Source organism: Lathamus discolor, chromosome 8, assembly GCF_037157495.1.
Source record: "Lathamus discolor isolate bLatDis1 chromosome 8, bLatDis1.hap1, whole genome shotgun sequence".
Classification (NCBI taxonomy): domain Eukaryota; kingdom Metazoa; phylum Chordata; class Aves; order Psittaciformes; family Psittacidae; genus Lathamus; species Lathamus discolor.
In genome coordinates, this window is record NC_088891.1 from 8,222,957 (window position 1) to 8,244,126 (window position 21,170).

Here is a 21,170-nt window from a genome sequence, read left to right on the forward strand (position 1 = left end):
TTTCCACTGCAGCCTTCTGCAGGGATGGAAAAACAGCTGGTTAAATAGCAATTAATCTTTGAACCATTTGACACTTTCCCAAGCCAGTGAGAAGTAACTAGCAGAAGCCCACTGGCTTTGTGCAGAGCAAGGGACCGGCTCAGAAGCCACTGCTTTGGGATGTCTGGTGTCACCCTGAGAAAGCATGGAGTATTTCATCAACCAGCCTCTCCAGGTGCTGGGGACAGCAGGTATGGGCTGCTTCCTGGGTGCGACTGCCTCCTGCTTGCCCTGCAATAGGCGTTGTGTGCTGGAGGAAACATACTCAGAAGGATGCAGGAGGAATGTGGATGCCTGAGGGGAACAGGCACCCACTCTGTATTAGCAGGATGCGGATGGAGATTCAGAGCAGCTCATCCATGATGGGAGTGAGCAGTCTGGAGCTCACCACAAGGGAGCTCTGAAACCATCCAAACCAGCCATGCACAGCCCCAGGCATCCACCCTGCAGGACTCCATGAAAACCAGCCCAGAGATTTGCTTTCTCCTACCCCACTCTGAGATGCACTTGGTTCCCTCCCACACTAACAGCCTGTCTCCCTGAGGCTGGGGGCTGCCTGTCTGACCCCTGGTACCTTTATGGCAATGAAATATATTTGTGTACCCACTGACATCGTTCTCTCTGGAGAGCTTCAGGTTTTTATAGTAACTACGGTAATGATTTTCAGATTATAGACTAATAAAATATCCTGATTTGTTGGGAACATTAAGGTGGGCACTGTACGATTCTGGTGACATTTAAACAGTGCTTAAAAAAAAAAAAAAAAAAAAGGAGGGGGGGTTCTAAGTGCATTTCTTTTCCAAACAGGAGCACTGAAATAGAAAGTCAAAATCCCACACGCTGGTACCGAGATCAGCTCTGACACCTCCCTCTGTGCCTGCTTCACTTGAATACCTGCCAAGCTAAATAAGCAAATACGGGAATGCAGCGTCCTAGTTGCCTGTTTGTGGCAAGAGAGCTTCCTCCTTATTCACTCTGGTCACTCTGACCTGATCTAGGTATGTACCACTCCCGTGTGCTTTAGCACTCTGTGGGCTGGGTCATAACTGATGGGTAACAGAGTTTTTGCACCTCAGCCTGTACTCAGCTATTTCTCACCCCTGCCCACTCGTTGTGCACTCATTAAATAACTGGACAACACTGTAAAGCAAGTCATGGTCTAGAGTACCCCATCATTTCAATGTCTGTGCTGCACCAGCCCCTCTCCTCTGCCATGGTTCGGGGTGAATAAGACTGCTTGTACAGTAAATGTATGTACAATGGCTTATACAGTAAAGCAATAAATGGCATGGAAAAGCCTGCCAAGAAAGAGAAACCCAGCCAGAAGTTTAGCTCACTGTTGGTTATACCTGGCAAAAGAGGCAGAGGGTTATACAATGAATGGTATGGAGCAGAATAGCAAAGAAGTTCCTTTGTTCCGTGAGTACTTTTGCCATGTACCTCAACTGGATCATACAGATTAACGGCAGGTGATTATGTAAAGTCTCTCCTACAAAGCAGCAGCAAGTGTGAGCTCGGGCCTCCTCATTATCATTACCTGACCTTGCACGTTCCCTTTTGCAACCTCAGCACTTTTTTGTGGATAGGATTTCTGGATGGTTATTTTAAGAAAACTGTGTTAAATTTCTTGCTTCTGTGCCAAGTACCTGCTGTTTAACAAATGGGCCATGACTAAGCATAGACTGGAAATTAGAAGCATCTATGAGTTAAAGCAATGAGATTCGAGGACTGTCTTCCCTTAGGAGAACATTTAATAGTGGTGCTTGATTATGAAAAGGATAAATCTGATGTGATTGATGCAACAGGAGATTGGATTTGATGATCCAGGGAATCCCTTCCAGCCCTCTCTACTCCTAATGAATTTATTTTTAAGGGTAGGGGGAGGGAGGAGGGTGCAGTGCCCTATTGATGGCAAACAACAACAAGGCTGCTGATGGTTAGTGGGTCTCCATCCCTAGATTTAACCACTTCCCATCCCCAAGAAGGTAGAGCAGGTGTCTCTCTTGGTTCTGCCCATCTGAACATACCAAGCAGAGGTGGGCACAAGGATCCTACCCGCTTCCCTCTTTGCATTTTCCAGCTACTAAGGACTTCCAAAATTCATTGTCCTTGAACCAGTACCACAAATGTGTCAGCTCACAGGGTCCCTATGGATTTTTAAAGGTACTTACCTGTCTCCCAACACCATCATGACTGTGTCCCTTGCAATCTTTTTTGCATGTGTATCATCTCCTTACTGAAGATGAGCAGGGATCACCCTTAACACAGGGAAACTGAGGCACAGAAGGACTAACTGAATTTCCTGTGGTGGCAGAGGACATTGGTAACATGGAAGTGTCCTGCAGCCCAGCCCAAGGCTGGGATCTCACTGCTGTCTCCTCTTCTCCCTGCACTTAACTGGGCTCTCCCTTTCACTACAGGAATAGCAGAGCCCAAAGTATTTTCCAGCCCAAGCATTCACTGGTCTGGAATTCCCATCCTCTGTCAAGCCAAGGGGGCTGAGTTGGACGTTTCGGAGGTTCCTTCAGAAGGGGATGCACAGGGAAAGTGGTTATGCTCCTTTTTCCCCTTAAGTAGTTTTAATTCTCTAATTCCTACTTGCTATTAAGACAAAATGCTGTGATTTCTGCAGGATCAAATGGTGCAGGATAAGCTGAGGGAGTTTATTAATTAGCATGCTTTCAGGGCTGGGGAGAAAATAGTAAGTAACAACAGGGTTGCAGATGATAGCTATAAACATGACCCAAGCATTACCTGCCATGACATGTTAGCCAAGGGGAACCTGCCACATTAGTGCTGGGCATGGCACTCTGATAGCAAATAAACCCCATGAATCAGAAAGCAAGGCTTTCCCCTTCTTCTGGCTATTTACAGACATGTGCTACATTTATCCAGGGCCTGATCCTGCAAATAATACCTGGTATAGCACTTCTGTGTACGAGTGCTCCTCTAGCTTCCCCAGGGATTGCTCAGAGCGGGGAGTGCTAAGCCCAGTGGTAAGTGGTTGCAGGATCAGATGCATAGCGTGGCAAGCATTTCGGATGAAAAAAGCTATAAAGAAGTCACATATTATTATGTCACATTGCAAAGGTCAACCCCAGTATTTGTTCTGTCATAAGGACATGATTGAAAGGCAAAAAAATAATGTCAGGGCACAGGGGGAAATAATTTTTCAAGAACTGCCTTGAGGGCTGAGGATACAAAATTACATCAGAGCTTAGAACTGAATTCCCATCCACACCCCGCGATTCAATTTTGGCTCAGAAAGGCATCGGAGTAACAAAATCACCTTTCCATGGCACATCATCTTATCCGCTGACATAGCCCCCGTAAATCAGCAGTAGCTAAGCTCACACTCCAGTGTGATTCTGGTAACAGCCAGGAACTGCCAGAGCTCTGCTCCATCCAGGATCCCAGGAGGGCTTTGTGAGATCCACTGCTTAACGCAAGTAGGCATTTGCTTAATCCCCATTGCTGCTGGGGTAGGAGGAGCAGTGGTGGCACTGGAAGGAGGCTGGGTGGTGGGACAGCAATCCTGTATCACTTACTTGGCCAGGAGCACACACCTCCCCTAGCAGTATAACAGGGGTGTTCGGGTAGTTGGACCTTGCTAATCTTTCCCAATCACAGCTCCTTTGCAAACATTTATGCCCATCTCTCTGGGCTTGCTGGCACAGGGAATACAGAGAAATAAAGTGTGGAAGTCATCACTTTCCTGCCTTAGTTTATGAGGGCTCATAACTGCTCCGCACTGACAGTGGGTTTTGGGGGGATTAGCTCAATCCACTTCCAAAATGGGCTCAAGCAAAGGCTCACAACTTTCTGGATCATGAGAGCACTTGTTTGTATGCCAGCAGCAAAACCCCAAAGGACAGCCAACTTCAATGTTTGCCCCTTTCACAGGCTTCCGCAGCTCACCTCCAGCAGCCCTGTAACTTACTAGTGGTGGCTGCTGCAATGCTGTGACAGCTGAAGACCCACCAAGCTGAGCATCCCTGCACAGAGGCTCCAGCATGCAGCAAGCACAGCAGAATGATGGGTGAACAGAGGTGTTCCCAGCCCTCAGCTGACTCACGTGGCATCACATCAGCCACCGCCTTGGCAAACCCAAACTCCTCTGCACTGTCAGAGCATCAAACTCACACCAATCCCTCACCACTGAACGTGCGGGCAAGGGATGGGGGCAGCAGTGGTGCAGTGATGGTTGACATCCCCTCAATCACAGCTGCAAGCACCCAACCAGTCAGACCAAAGCTGTGTCTAGACTAGCAGACAAAAGGCGTTAGGGCTGGCATGTGACAGTCCAACTGTTCAAATGGTCTGGTTTTAGTCCATGCTAATTTGACAGCATCCAAACAACTGTTGAGAGGACAGCACAAGTCAGGGATGGTCCCTGGTGAGCAGTGCAAATGCCACCCTTCTTGGATGCACGGAGTGGTTTAGCTGCACAAACTGTGCTGTACTCACTGCCACCCGAGCCAGAGAACGGCCCATTTTGTCCACTAGTGTGGACACAGCCTGAACACTCATGGACGAAGACTGAACTGAGGACTTTTGCATTCATCCCATATTAATCTCACCATACAGACAGGCCCCAGAGAGTTGCTACAGTAGAAACATGTGCAGTTCCCATCACACACATGAGCCCCTTTGCTGCCAAACGCACTAGACCCGACCTAGTCCCAAAGCTGCTCAACCCCACTTGTCGTTTCATGCTCAAGCAGCACCAGTCCCCCGCTTCCAGCTGCCCCAGGGGTCGAGATCCACTCACTGTTGCAGCTGCCGGCGGTGCCAGTCTCTGTCGCTGCCACGCTGTGCTGAACTGGCCCTTCGGACGCGGCCCTTCCTGACAGTGAATGGGTGAAAACAAGGGAAGGAGACAAACAAAAGAGAAGGGAAGGGTAAGAGAGGGAGGGAGGGATGGGGGAGATGAAGCAAGGGGACAAGAAGGGAAAGGGTATGTCTTTAACCGAACCGTATGTCTTTCACTGGCTGCAACATCCCAACACTGCGCAACCCTTTGCTGTAAGGGCACAGGGCAGGCAAGACCCTTTGGCCTGGGTCACCACCACCGTGCACCCTACACCATCACCTACACCAGTGCAGAGGGAGGTTGAGAGCCAGTGGGGGTTCAGCCTCCCAAAACTTCTCCTTGGACTGTGAAGCCACATCCCTTGGACCCAGACAATCTCTCTAGACAGGAGAAGTTTTAGGAGGCTCAGGCAGTTCCTCTGTGACTGGTACTTGAGCATCCTCCCAGGCATGGTGCAGGGACCAGTCTGCCACTGCCAGCAGAACAAGACCCAGGCCTGATGTCTTTACTTGGGCTAGACAGAGTTAAGAGCATCGTTGATCAAATGTCACCTTGTACATCACCCAATGCTTCCCCCAAAGTCTTTGTTCCATCAGTACCGTCGCAGGTTGGGGGAGGAAGAAAAAACCTCATCCCACAGCTTCTGGTTGCCCATAAACCTGCCAGTGCTCACAAAACTGAAACTTAGGAGGGGACAAGGGAGGTGAAAGGATAGAACAGAAAATACATTGCTGCATTTTCCCATGCATCAAAGCAGAAAAGATTTGGGGAATGGAAGGGAGGAGAAGGAGTAGGGATCTCAATGTGCAAATCAAGAGGGAATGACAACGGAGTAAGGTCTGCTGACTTTCTAGTAAGGTGTTCGTGTTCCCACCGGGACACAAAAAGGAGACAGAGTCCCAGAATGAAAGGGCAGTTGGTGAGCAGTGGTGGTCTGGGGGGAAACTTCTGGCTGTGCTACTGAGCAGCTCAGGCTGACAGCTACCAGGGGAACACCAAAAACACAACCTCAGGGTGTGTCGAGCTAGTCATCACCCTGCACCAGGGGTGAAAATCGAGCTGTTAAATGTAGCTGACAGCTCATCCTGCTTGGGGAATTGTCCCGTGAATGACTGACTCACCTCCCTTCCCCAAAAGTTGAGGTAGGAAATGGGTGGGGGAAAGGCTCAGAAAATTGTTTCATGATGGTTGTTTAAATTGCCTCTGCATTGCAATGTTAGGGGAAATGAAAAGAGAGACCTCTCACACGAAGCAGCTGTGGCAGAGGTATGGACGTTGGAAAGAGCAGAGCAAATGAAGTCATCCAGCAGTGGGGAAAAAAAAAACATCAATATAATATAGTGCAGAACAAAGCAAATTCTACCTCAAACACAGAGCTGAAAGAGAAACATCTTCCTGTCAGATCTATTACCATGCATTTATTCCAATAACAAATAACTAACCCAGAGAGTAACCCAAACCTGATTTATTCCTCCATCTAAGTAAATATGAAGAGGCAGCCGAATCTGACTGTAAAACCCACTGATCTCATGTTTTCCTTGTATGTACTGGAAAAAAATGGGAGTGGAGTTTCTGCCTTCCTGCCAGGGGATGCTGGCAAAGCATTTGAGCTATAGATATTGTATCTTGTCACTAATGACTGCAGGGAACTAAAAGGGATTTGGATTTTTTTAATGCTTCACATTAATTGATAATTTGGTCTCAGAATCCACAGTGGAACACAGGATTTGCTATATTGGATCAGTCTAGTGGCCCATAAAATCTGGCGTCTTGCCTCAGTGATGCTCAGAGAAATTATCATCCAGTGTCTTTGCTTGTAAGGTTGCTGGCCATGTCTGTAAGGCCATAGAGCTGAAAGAGATGAAAGGTCTTTACAGCAAGTCTCTTTAAAAACCTAAAATGCGTTTTTGGCAGGGTTGTATTACATCTCTTTTTTGGTTTTTAATACAAGAGACAAACTGTAAGTTAGCTATTTTCAGCAGACCTGCTGCTGGTTTTGCTCTTGGTCACCGCAGCCCAAATAGTGAGAAGGCAAACTTGTGTTTTCAGAGGGCAGATGAGAACATGACTGAGGCCAGACAGGGGAAGATGCCTTCTACTGAGCAGAATAATATTGATTAGGCAGTGTAAAGATTTCCCTCACTAATTCCTTTAGCAATCTTATCATGTGTTGCCCCCATAATTGGATGGGGAAGAGAGAGCTGGAATCACTTAAGCGTTCAAAGCTCAACACACACTGAGAATAGATTCCTATTTTGTGTGCGTGTGCAATTTTGTGCATCGTTGCCCCTTGATTGTACATTGAACATGCTCTCTTTGACAGCCTAGCCCTTAACAGCCTGCGTATTAAAGACAGCTGCTTGGAAATAGAGACTTTCTCCATCCAGCTGGCATGGAGAAGGAGCTCACTGTGGCTGTGAGGGAGGCAGGACTATGAAACAGGGGGGGATCAGGAAGGGAAAGCCTGCGGAAACTCCAACCATGCAGGAATCAAGAGGAAAAAAGAAAGGCAATGGTTTCTTTCCATGCAAATATCTTCATTAATGAGTATGATGAAGATATTTGCATATTAATTTTTCTAGGGAGGTCTTAAATTTGTCTTGAAGCAAGGCAAAATTCATCCATGCTCCCACTAAACTGGCTTATACCTTCTCTGCCTCCTGTTCTTTTGACGATCATACTGAGGTTTGGGGATGCTCCCCACCTTTCCTGACTGATGTGTGATCTCATGTTTGTCCCCATGGTAAAGCAGAGCTGAGATCATGGTTCTGCAAGTGGAAAGGCAGGAGGAGGCCATTGGCAGCTGGGATGCAGTGGAGAAATGGGTCCAGCAACCTAGATAAGGTGAGAGAGGAGGGGTTTACACATTCAAATCTCCTTTGATTGTAAGTGGCAGTGCTCCTTCCAAAGCATGAAACATTCATTTCCATATGCTCAGGAGCATACGCACAGTTTCTGGTCCACCTGGGGCTGATACAACGAAGCTCGCTGGCATATGGCTCTCCATCATCTTCTGCCCTAGCTGCAGTTTAAATCAGGCCACCTTGGTAAAACCCAGGAACCATCAGCTTCTCTGACCTGCCCTGTACAAAATCCTTCCTTGGTTTTGGCGACACTAGGAGGAACATGTGTTGGATGGGTCTCCACCATGGGAGAGTCTTTCTGGCTCAAAACTAGGCACTGTGTTCTTTCCCATGTATCTCACAGCTTTCAGGCTAATGGGATGTTCAGAGTAGGAACAGCAGGAGGAAGGCAGCACATTGCATGCAGGCAGTCTCTACAAGGTGACTGGGAACCATGCTTGGACAATACAAATTAGAACAGGGGGAAAAAACAGTTTCACAGTGAAGAGGGAACAATGGACACTACTCAAGGATGGATGGGGATCACAAGTAGCTTCTCTTGCCTTTCTGGATGTGCTGGCTGCAGCCAGGGAACACTGAAAATGGGAGAGTCTTGCCCTTCCTAGTTAAGTTTTATGGGAAGAGAACTGCTTTGAAGGAGAGGGCTCCTGAAATCCCTGCAGGAAACTTGCTGTCTATAGTTTTCACAGCACAGGCTTGGGTAGTTTGGCTACACTGGGAAACAATCCCAGCTTTCTGAACTGAATCTCTGATCTCCTGGGGATAACATCACTACTCCTCATTTGGCTCCAGCATTTGACTGGCTACTCATAGCACTCTCCCCACCTCAAAAATCAGTGGCATAGAGATTTCCTGAAACAGGGAAGGTATTTAATGTCTGATTAGCCCCTGACAGATTACTTTGCTTTTACAGTTCTGTTCAGTCACTTTTTCAACCTTTTACTTTAGCTGTTAGCACCTACCATCTCCTGAGTCCCACTGCTTCACTACCCACTGTAGCATCTCCATTGGATCCAAACCTGTCATATACATCACCAGGTACTTTAGGTCAGGAAATACTGAACAACAAACAATTCCTCCCTATTTGGCTACATCTATGACCTCCGCTAATGGAAGGTCAGGAGCTAAAAACCACCAGGAAGCTAAACTGAAAGGCTTTGAACTCACAGCAATCTGGAGCTCAGCCTGATTGTTGGGGAGAAAGCAAAAGCGTCAATTAAAATGACTGGGAATGGGACTAAGCTTTGATTGGAAGATCATAAGTTTGATTAGCTCTCAGTAAGTGTGTGAGGGTTTGGGGGAACATAAGGTTAAGCATGGATGTTAGTGTTTGGGTGAATATTTAGACTACATTAAGCAAAAAATCAGAGCCAAATGACTTGCAATGCAGCCGTAACATATCCTGAGCTGGAGAAGAGGTGAGGCTGGAGGTGAAGTACCATAGCAGGCAGGTTTCATTTCCCCTGAACAAATGGCTCTTTTGTGTCTGTGTTTCAAAGAAGATGTCACCAGATTGTGAGAGCTCTTCACCTGCCACATCCCTCTCATTAATGGAATGAAATAAATGGCAACAGCATGGAAACAGCAACTCAAGCAGGAGAAAGACAGGTAGACAGTGAGGAAAAGGGGAGGGGGGAAACAGGGTGTGAGCGGAGGTCTTGGCAGGGTGGAGAATTAGGGCAATTACCATTTCTGAGAATATGCCAGAAATACAACGCAACCTAATTGCCCCAATTAATTCTTCTGCACTTGAGCTGCTTTGTGTGAAGGGCTCTCAATGCTTCAAACAGGAGGAAGGAAGAGAAAAAAAACAAACCCTCAACATTTGTTTTTCCCTCAGTGTAGAAATGGGGAAGTGTTGAGGCAAACATGTCTGACTAAAACACAAGATGATGCTGTTACATCTTCCTTTCAGGAGATAAGGAACTGTGCCACGAATTCAATTTGCAGAGGTTTTTATAGAAGCCACAGAGATATCAAAGACCAACACGTTCAATATCACACTGACTTTTCCTGCACGCAGAACACACCAGGACAGGCACAGAGACACTTAACCCACGCACCCACATTGAGTGATTCCCATCACCTCCCCTGTTACAGCCCTACTGCAAATTAGGAGAAATGGGTTCTTTTGCCCCAGGCACCAGACAGGAAAGTTGAGAGGCACCATGGTATGAGCCTTCTACACCTCATGGCGCATAGAGATGTCATCTCGGAGGAATGATGGCAATGAAAGCAAGGAAAGAAATAACAAATCAGGGGTTGAGGTGATGGGAGACATGGGGCGAACTGATGCTTTAAACAGCAGACGTGATCTTCTGCACATAGCAAGACTACAGCTCTGCCTGGCTAGCCCATCTCTATCAGTACTAAGGGTCTCCAGGTCACATCTCCAGGTCACTATGAGACTTTTTGCCCTTACTTACTCAGGTATGACAAAGCAAGACATGTTTTCCAGGTTCCTACTTAGTATAGGAGAAAAGGAAAGTACTTTTTACTTCTAAGTCCTTTCCTTAGTTGCACATACATTTACAGATATGAAACCTTCCCAACACCCAAGCTGAAAAGAGAGTAGCACATCATACATTTCACCTCAGAGAAGGGGTAGAAGAGACAAAAGGCCATGCTCAGCTGCTTAGCATCTGCATGGCTCTTAGGTGATGAGAACGGTACTGATGTTGGAAGCTGAATGTAGCACACACATTGTACCATGTACACAACATCCCACACAACAGTCAGCATGGGCAGGGACTGAGTTTGCCTTCCTTCACCCACCAGCACTAAAGCAGAGCCTGAGCACACTGTCTGGGTGCATGAAGCCTGGCTCTCTGTGTGGAGCTGGCTACTTCTGCCAGCATACACCAGGTCTGTTGTAAAACCAGTGTGGTTTTCTCCCTGCAAAGTGAGTTAGTACCATATCCCAGATACACATTCCTGTTGGCATTCCCCTTCACAGGGGATGGTGCAGAGCCCTAGCACTCTCATCACAGAGCTCCTTCCTGGTGTTAATAGGACTGGGCAGCAGCTTCCCTGTGCTAGGATCCATCTCCCATACTGTAAACATGCTGCATGAGATGGACAGCACAGCAACAAAGAGAGCATCAAGACACTGAAGTGAGTGCTGTACAGTTGAAGGATACACATGGGCATTAAGGGGCCTTGGCAAGGGTGCACAAACAATGCTGGTGGAAGAGAAGAGCTAAATCTCTGCAGAGAGATCAAAGCTGGTGGGAACAGAGCACCATTCAACGATGGTGTGATCATTTAGGGACCTTTTTTCTAGGAGACTGTGGGTCAGACTAAATCTGCTTTCAATGTAAGGCTTGTCTATTAGTCTTACCTACCATGCTGAATGAGCCTCCAAAGGAGCACGACCCAGGCAGCAGCTAAACCACAGTGATCTATTACTTGCATGGAAATTTCACTGGATAAATAACTGACTGAAGCCAGGAGAAAGAAAACAATCTTGAACTCCGGAGAAGAACTAAAGTAAGAGATGGACTAGACAAAAGATGGGCATCAGAAAGCAACCTGACAATGGGTACTGAAAATTATAAACAATCTGGGGGTTTTGCTGGCCATTTTATAGAAAGAGAAGAAAGAAAATGTTTACACAGTGAGCCCTCATGCTTCAGAGGAAGAAGGGTCCTAGGCTTTTTAGAGAGTACTGACCTGAGGCCAAAGCCATAGCAGAAATGTTGTTTTGGTTCTGATGGTCTAAGGATGTGAGAGCCAAGGTTCATAGGAAGAAATATTTATCTTTTATTAAACCAACTGATACTACTGGGAAAAACAAACAACAAAAGAAGAGCTCAGAGAGGGCTTGTGAGCCTAAAATTCATTCTTTTCCCCCCCTCCAACAATATCATATGTTCTATTAAAAGATATTACTTCCTCCTGCAAACCTTGTCTCTCCCAAATCCAAGCAATGCTCCGTAATAGTGAGGACAGAGAAACAGGGAACATTTTTATTATTATGTTTAGCTCTGTGCTGATGGAAATAGAAAAATATTTTTAGAACCCTCTGCAGACCCTGCCTGTCTCTTCTTTTTTGCCAAGCAGGTGTCCTCTGCTTGATGAACTGTGACCAGGAGAACACACGGGTCAGGCCTCTGGAAAAGGATGGAGCTAAATCCCCAAGAGGTTTCGAGCCCAGCCCAGGAGTGGGGCAGGATGCCAGAAGGGTAGGACACAGGAGATCTGGACAGAGGGATGTCTTAATGAGGTTTAATGCCTACATAAATCCTTCCTCTACTCAACATGTGTTTTCACTGCTGATGTCCCTCCCATGTCAGGACATTATCTTGGAAGTTATTAAAGGCTGTTGACTATGATTTAATACAGTGTTCTATTCTAAAGATGAAGAAATAACATCCTTTCTTTGGGCAGCTGCCACATGATTTTGTTTTGAAGTTGAAATACACATTCTGGCGGACAAAAGGAAAATGATCTGGATTTTACTGGAGCTCAGGTGAATCCAGAGCCACAGAAGGGCTCTGTAGCAACCAAACCGCATCCTGCTGGGTGGAAGAGCAGTTGGAGGTGCTAAGCCCAGCACTGGTGATACCTCCAGTTTTGGACAACCCCTCCAGCCACTGTGACAGCCTCCAGCTCAATGGACAGCACTGTGCAGGTACCATGAGCCCGACTTGCTGCAGTCTCCATGCCACACGTGGCTGAGGCACAGTGACCCTGACCTGCAGCATCCCACCACCTGCTGTCACTGAGGCAGACCTAAAAAAAATCCCCTACTCACACAGGTTCTTTTTAAAGAAAACAACCAGGAAAATGAAATCCGCCCAAATCTTTTCTCTCCGATATGGATATATTCCATCCTGCCTTCCCACAGAGACCCACACCAAAGATTGCACAGCACGTTACACAACACACCGCAGAAAAGCTTCTTCAGCATCCCTGACTTTACTCTTCACACAGAAGATGGGTTACTTCTCCCCATCTCCCCAGTCCTTCCACATTTCTCCACTTTGTAATCAGATGCTGTTTCACCTCTCCCCACCACCTACACCTCCACAACCATCTCTCCATCCTGTCTTGTTAAAAGAAGGTTTAAAGGCAATAGCTGATGGGATCCTTCTGTGATGTACAAGGAAAAGGACACATCTGTCTTCAGGCAGAACATGGAAAGCCTTGTGGAGAGGAGAAACAAGCCTCTCTGCTGCTTTTGTTACACTAATGTTTGCTTTCTGTATCGAAATGCATAACAGGAAATTAAGCAGTTCACCTTTATTAAAGCACTTTTGCATCCCACAAATGCAGGAGCCAGATGGTGTTCTTTCTTTGTTTTAGAAGATTAAAAATGGGAAAGAAAGGAAATGGCTGGGAGCTAATCCTCAGCCTGGAACACACTCACATGCCCAGTAATCTGCGCTCATGGGACCTGGGCATGAGCAAACATGGGGACCGGGCAGACTGATGCCAGCCTGCTCCAGACCTGTCACTTTGTGTCAGCTTTGAGGTAGAATCCTTCCCTGTGTTCCCAGAAAATGACAAATTAGAGTACAGAAACAGAGCACAAATGCACAACTGTTGTGAAGCCGTACTGCTTTCCTCACCTATGTAAAAGAAAGTGACTGCTGCTTTGTACTAGAGTTAGTCAAGTCTAACGCAACCAATTCACATGAGCCCCATGTGGCTTCATTATAGACACAAGTATGTTTCTGTTCAAAATGTTGACTACTCTTGTTTGCAGGGAACTTGTAAGTGCAGGTTGTCATATAGAACCAAATAGATTTCCCAATCCAGAGACAGCGAGGTTCTTGCCAGTTCTTGCACGAATGAATGTGTGGTGCTGTGCAAAGGCAAGGTAGAGGAGAGGTACGAGACAGTGGTGGATGGGGAAGGGCAGTCTGCCACATAAGTGTGAGTGAAAGTGAAGGGTGAGTAGTGAGATCAGCTCCTGGTAAACACACCCCACAAGGTAAAGATTAGAGAAGGAGACTGAGAAATGATCCTATGTTGGTTCTTTACATATGCTGGGAAGAGCATGGTTGGGCCGTGGCTGGAGGAGGGATGAAGGTCCGGGTCCTTCATGGTCCCTGGACTTCTGCTGGGGGTAATATGGATGGGCTTCCCAGCTCTGCCACTGAATCCTGCTTTGGCCTGGATGGGCAAATCACATAAACCCTTTGCCCCTCATGCCACTAATGTAAATATGTGCAATTCACAGTCCTTATTGTGCTAGGACCCTTCTTCGGACTGTAACAGAGAAAAGGTCTCCATGCATGCATGCTGATCAGGAGTCTTAAAGTACCAAAAGTCAGTGAAAACAGGAAATCAACTAAGAACAAAAGGCTCTGTTAGTCTGAAGCTCAGCTCCTGTGCTGGTAAACAGGTGATAACTAGATACGACTTTGGTCACACACTGCGATTTGTGTTAGCAGAGAAAAGTCCACCAAAACATCTTAAGACACTGCACAAGGTAGCACAGAGCAGTCCTCAGCAAAGCGTTTGCACAGACAGGATGAGGTCTACAGGACACCACCACCACAGAGAAGACAGAAAACCCCCACAACAACAAACTGGCCTGCGGAGACCATCTCAATTCTTGCTTTCTGGGGGCCCTCACAGCCTTCATTTGTCAATAGCAGCAAATTCTCCCATTGCACAGAGAGGGCTTGGTGCTACAGGCACACAAGCTCAGCTGGGATCATCTCAAGCGGTGTGACAGTGATTGCGGTAGGGGTAGGTCTAACATGGCTGAGTAAAAAGTAGGCAAAAACATGGGTAATAGCATGGGCTGCTTCTCACCCTCCCTTGGGCTCTTTCTTTCCTACTCGCTCTTTCCTGAAGTTTCAGCAGTGATGGGACCATAGCCACATCTCTTCCTTCATCACTGCCCAGTAACTGCACCGAGACCTCTTCCCAACATAGACTTCCGTGCTGCACAGTGAACACTGGTTCCCAAACTTAGTGATAAGCCAACATCCTGGGCTGGGAGAGGTGATATGTCTCAGCAGAAATCTGATCACATTTTTCCTCCTCCCCAACACAGTAAATCCACTTGGCAACTGCCTATCACTTAAAAAACTTCTGAATCAGATCAAGACCATAGGGCAACCCTTTCTCAGGTAGATGATAGAAATTGTCCTCAAAGCCAAACATCCATGTTGTAACCAGAAATAAACCAGCTTTACTCCAAACATCAGGATAGAAACCACTGCTCCTTTAGCCTGAAAAGCCCTTCCCTGCTGGTGGATGGCCCAGCAACAATTGTCTACTCCAGTGTGCTTCAAACGCTTTGCACATCACAGCCTCTCCTGTAGCTGAGGAATAGTAAGAAACATGCTGTCCCCCCAGGGAGGCTGCCATCCAGACAGACAGGGCAGTGCAGACAGGTACAAAGGGAGTGTGCAAGACAGGGGGACATTACGAGCACGAATCACAGAAGAAAAGGCTGGAAAGGCATTCCTGACTCCATCCCCAGGGACAAGTGCAGGATTAGCCTCTGCACTAAACACAGGCATTTTTATCTAGCTGCTTCCTGAACTTCTTCAATGGCAGGCATTCGGCAACCTACCTCTGGCAAATTATTCCATTGTCTAAAGGATGACCCTGATGGAAAAAAGTGTTTTGAGGTTGAACCTAAATTGCCTGTTTTTTCCTCTTCCATATTTTATGTGCTTATCAGTCAGTCTTTCAGTTGCCTTCTCTCTAGGTCCCTGTATTAAGTTTCTTTAATCTAACACTTGAGGTCATAGCCTGTATTCTTTGTAATCTCTTTGGATTACTTTTAATTTATCAATGCCTTTGAAAAAGAGGAAGAAAAATAGGAAGGAAGGAAGAATGGGATGACTTTAGAGCCATACCAAAGCATGTGATTTTGTGCTGGGGTATCACAGATTTCTGTGTGTAGGCATCTGCATGGATGTCTGAACTACAAGCATGCCCAGGCCTGAAAAGGAGTAAGGACAGTGGTTCAGGCATGCCTGATTGACATCTGTGCACAAGTTTTAATGAGGGAGTAACAAGCAAGTGAGTTTAAGAGCTCCAAAACCTGATTTACTATAACATTTCCTAGTCTCCCTTTGCTCTGAGCATCAGAATGCTGCTGAATCTGCCTTACCCTGTAGTAATCAGTGCTGTAGACATCTCTTGACATCCCAAAGTCTCCAATCTTCACCAGCAGGTTGGCTCCGACCAAGCAGTTCCTCGTGGCCAGGTCTCTATGGACAAAGTGCTGGGAGGCAAGGTACACCATTCCAGAGGCGATCTGGCTAGCGATGTGGAGCATCTGGGATAACCCTAGCTCCCCTTTGGCTTGTCGAGGCTGCCCATCCACGAGGATCATAGCATCTGGGCCATGTGCCCTATAGGGAGGAAGAAGCAAAAAGCATTGAGTTGGGTCTCAAAAGTGACCAGGAGATGGGAACCCCACATGGTCGCTGTTCCTGCTGGGGTACGGGCTCACCCCTAACTCTGCACTGTGAGGATGCGCACACAGATCCAGTGGAAAGTAAAAAGAAAAGCTTAAGAGAACAGGAGGTTGTAGGAACGTTTTCTGGGCGCCATACATCTTTATTCTGTCCTTACTCTGCTGTAAGCAAACTCTTATGGCCACAGGTAGAGACTGCCAGGACAGAGGGACTTTTGTCTTGATGCAACATGGACATTCTTCTCTGGCAAGATCTATGCAAAACTAATGAGTATTTACATGTTTGATCCAGTTAATTCTTACACTTTGGAAACCATCCCAGCAGTAGAGGTATCACCCCCTTTTCTTTTTCCACAGCCTTCATATTCCTGCTACCTCGTCTCTTTATTAATCCCAAACAGCCTCCTCGATTTCCTCCAAACACTACAGCACCAAAAAACCACCCCTTGATCCATATCAATACAGCCAGAGATCATGGGAAAGGTTTCAGAGGAACACCAGCAGCTTCATCCCGAGAAAACCCCCTTTTATAACCTAAGCTATCCCATAGGTAACACAGGTACTGCAAACTATGAATGCATGAGCACAAGTCCAAAGGTTAGACCTGGATGTCAGCAGATGCAGAGAATATCCTGGGCAACAAAAAGAAGTATTCTGCTGAACCAAATGCATTGTAAATGCAGTACTTAAGGTCAGTCTCATTCCTGTCCTGTCCCATTTTCAGTCTCCTCACTGTGTACCAAGCCTGTCTTTGCCGTGCTCCCTCTGTGATGTCTCTTCCCCTGGTAGAGCTCACCCTGTGGAAGCCTGTGTGAAGGTGGAATAACAAAAGCCCTCATATTTAGGGATTTTGCTGTGACTAAGATACAGTACAGCATTTCCTCTGAGGCTTTCACACTGTTGTCTTTGAAACGATTCTTGGCATTTCACCCGTCATTAGCAGTAACCCCCCAGAGAGATAATAAATTGAAACTACACACACAGAGCTTTCCCTCCTTCTTGACATGGGACTGAACAACACACAACAAGATCCAAATTGTTCTCTCCTTTGTCTCTGTTCCCTAATTACTCTGTTGGTGTTGAGGGTGCACCAAAGGGATTAGCATCCCTTTAGTGTTTGGGGTTCAACAGATAATGTTTCAAAGCCCCCTTCTGCAGCTATATCCTGCTGCCCTACCACTCAGAACATGGCTCTGAAGGTCAGAGCCATGTTCTGAGACAGAACACGGACAGGATTGACAGATTGAGAGCTCTTTCTTGATTCCATGGGTGGTGGTGTTAGTTGGTGGAGCGATTTGTCTGGTTAATTCCGATAACGAACGAGATTCTGGCATGCTAACTAGTTACGCAACCCCCAAGCGGTCAGTGTCCAACTTCTTAGAGGGACAAGTGGCATTCAGCCACCCGAGATTTTTTTTTTTGCCTGACCAATTTGGTGGCTTTCTATGATGGGGCTACAGAATTGATGGATAAGGGTAAAGCAGTTGATGTCATCTACCTGGACTTGTGCAAAGCGTTTGACACTGTCCCACACCACATCCTTCTCTCTAAATTGGAGAGACATCAATCTGATGGATGGACCACTCGGTGGATAAAGAACTGGCTGGATGGCCACACACAAAGAGTTGTGGTCAATGGCTCAATGTCTGGCTGGAGACCGGTAACGAGTGGTGTCCCTCAGGGATCGGTGTTGGGACTGGTCTTGTTTAACATCTTAGTCGCTGACATGGACAGTGGGATTGAGTGCGCCCTCAGCAAGTTTGCCGATGACACCAAGCTGTGTGGTCCCACTGATACGCTGGAGGGAAGGGATGCCATCCAGAGGGACGTTGACACGCTTGTGAGGTGGGCTGATGCCAACCTTATGAAGTTCAAGCATGACAAGTGCAAGGTCCTACACCTGGGTCGGAGCAATCCCAGGCACAGCTACAGACTGGGCAAAGAAGAGATTGAGAGCGGCCCTGCAGAGAAGGACTCGGGGGTGCTGGTCGATGAGAAAATGAACATGAGCCGGCAGTGTGCGCTCGCAGCCCAGAAAGCCAACCGCATCCTGGGCTGCATCAAAAGGAGCGTGACCAGCAGGTCGAAAGAGGTGATCCTGCCCCTCTACTCTGCTCTTGTGAGACCTCACCTGGAGCATTGTGTGCAGTTCTGGTGTCCTCAACATAAAATGGACATGGAACTGCTGGAACAAGTCCAGAGGAGGCCACGAGGATGATCAGGGGACTGGAGCACCTCCTGTATGAAGACAGGCTGAGGAAGTTGGGGCTGTTCAGCCTGGAGAAGAGAAGGCTGCATGGAGACCTCATAGCAGCCTTCCAGTATCTGAAGGGGGCCTACAGGGATGCTGGGGAGGGCCTCTTCGTCAGGGACTGTAGTGACAGGACAAGGGGTAACGGGTTAAGACTTAAACAGGAGAAGTTTAGATTGGATATAAGGAGGAAGTTCTTTCCTGTTAGGGTGGTGAGACACTGGAATTGGTTTCCCAGGGAGGTTGTGAGTGCTCCATCCCTGGCGGTGTTCAAGGCCAGGTTGGATGAAGCCTTGTGTGGGATGGTTTAGTGTGAGGTGTCCCTGCCCATGGCAGGGGGGTTGGAACTAGATGATCTTGAGGTCCTTTCCAAACCTAACTATTCTATGATTCTATGATTCTAAGGTCCCTTCCTGTTAGAAAGGATTACTGTCAGAGAAGATGAACTCCAGAAACAAGTGCTGAGGAGCCAGGAGTGTTTTTTGGGAGCCACGAGTGGGAGATGCTGCAGTGAATGTGGGATGAGCTGGCTGGGAGAAGCACTCCAGGCAGCAAGGCTAGGGCTGCTGGAGGCATCTCAAAGGCTTGTGGGGATGGTGGGAGCAGTAGCACGCTGGAAGGACTGCTGAGGGCAAGGAGGACCTGCAGAAGAGTGTATGAAATGACTGCTTGATGTCTTACTAAACAGCCCACAGATGGGTTTACTGCAGGACATTACTTGATGGTGACAACAGATGTCAACAGTAGGTGAAGCTGAGCCAGGTCTGAGATGGTTAGCTAAAAACAGCAAAGCAGAGCAGACAATAGCTTCTAAAACTGTGCTGGACAGGTTTGTATCAGTCCTGCCTTCCAGTTACACCATATTTAGCTGCAGCTGATACCTGTTGTCATCAAAGGTAAACATTCCTAAGTGAGAAGTGAAGGATATATTACTGTCTCATTACTGCCACCTTTTTCAGATACAATAATGGCCTCCCAAACAACGCGTCTGAAAGGAAAGGTAATGTTTAAAAATGGTCAGCCAGCATCTTTATTTCACTGGCTCTTTGTACATCCTACTATATAGGACACATCTTGGTATGTCCTGTATAATACACTTTTCTCCCTCCCTTTCTCCATCCCACACGGTTTTAGTCCAGAAGAAAGAAGTATCAAAACATTTGTGAGACATTAATACATTTAGTTGTGTCAGGAAACCTACAGAGCATATGAGAAGGGTCTGCCCATCTCTTCCTGGGGAAAAGGGTTTAATTCAGCTCTACAGAGAGGCCATAAAATTGGGTGGATCCCCTATTAAAGAACTCTTGGGGTTTTTTTGCATTATGGAATGATGGAGGGTTTTGTCAACATAGGGAAGAAAATCACCCTTCTAGCTTCCTCTGCTGAAATTCCTTGTTTGTCCCAAGACAATCCAACTGTGGGGCTGCCGCACTGGAAGGGTGGACACAAAACCATCAGAATTTGAAACTTTTCTAACAAAATCTATTGCCTGAGTTAACAGCAAAAGGCCACGACTTACTGTAGGCTGCATGTAGGGTCTGTAAAGGCAAAATGCAAATATCCCTACTTCAGATTTGCTGCTGTCATGGACAGAAAATGAAAGCCAGAAAACCAGTGACAGAAGGACAGGGAGGAGGTGATGGGCATATCCAGTGTGTCCAGGGGGAAGGTAGTCACTGCAGATCCCCCAGCAGCAGGTCTGTGTGCTGGGGAGCAGTTTCCAGCCCCTGCATGCACCAGCCCTTGGAATGCCATGTTCCCTGGAGAGCAATGCCTCCTTTTCTCCATGGCAGGATATTTTCACTGTCCCTTTTCTGTTAGCCAGGATACTGCATTCTCCCCCTGTGCAAACAGCAGGATCAGTTGTTGCACCACCAGCAATGGTAGCTGTTGATCCTAGTGCTTCCCCTTGCCACACCAGTTGATTATACTGACCAGTAAAATTCTCTCTTCTCTCAGAAGCACACAAAAGTCTAACAACACTTAGGGGAATTTATTGTGCTTTTCTCTAGGAAACTGGGTCCAAAGTGAGCTTTTTCCATTTTACTGCTTTTCCAATTTCTGCAGTTAAACTGTGAAGAGTCCATCTGAGTGTCTCATACAGACTGCCAGCATCCCTGGCCTCCAGTGCCTGGGAGCAACTGGAGGGCTGAGTGAATCATGTCATAATACCAGGCACTCCTGTAGCACCAACTATCTCTGACCCCCTTATGGCCCCTGTCCTCCAGAGCTTCCCACCAGCAGATAGCTCACCTGACAAATAAAGGCCAAGGCTCTCTTCCCATATGCCCCTTAGGCTTCCTGAGTTCCCATATTGCTGAGTATAAGCTCTGTTGTCTCAAAAGCCAGCTTCCTTTGGGACACAAAGGGATTTCACTGCCTATCACACACTTACATGCAGGGAAGGGAGCTTGTAGCTGCTTGCTCTGTAGCTGCACGAGAAGGAGAAGCTGGCAGCTACATGCAGCTGGAAGATGAGAGGCTGCAGTGTCAGGGACCACACATCTGGAAAGTCTATTTTCCTTCATAAAGGCCAAAGATAATACAATAAGCTTTCTTCTCCAGTGACACTGGGGCAAGCCTTGGCCTCCCAGGGCATGAGTGTTTCTCAGACATGTCCCAGAGTAAGGCTGGGACATGGAGTTGAGGGGGTCTGTAGCTCCAGCATGGTTTCAGCCTTAGGAGCATACTGTAGTGTGAAGCAACTCCATGAGGCATTGGCAGTGGGCACAAGACATCTCTTTGAGACAGCAAGAGAGACTGTTATGGACTGTATTGTCTGGGAGGTCATCTAGAGCAGTGAAGGAGGCT

The 21,170-nt window shown here is 47.1% G+C and overlaps 1 protein-coding gene across 10 annotated transcripts in view; it reads right to left on the bottom strand.

The window, feature by feature from the left end:
• Window positions 1–21,170, bottom strand: part of NTRK3 (neurotrophic receptor tyrosine kinase 3) — a 210,112-nt gene that overhangs the window by 15,215 nt on the left and 173,727 nt on the right. For all 10 annotated transcript variants that reach the window (XM_065688480.1, XM_065688477.1, XM_065688474.1 and 7 more), the window contains one exon: window positions 15,800–16,043. In XM_065688480.1, coding sequence (XP_065544552.1) covers window positions 15,800–16,043 — 244 coding nt within the window. The remainder of the gene's footprint in view (window positions 1–15,799; window positions 16,044–21,170) is intronic.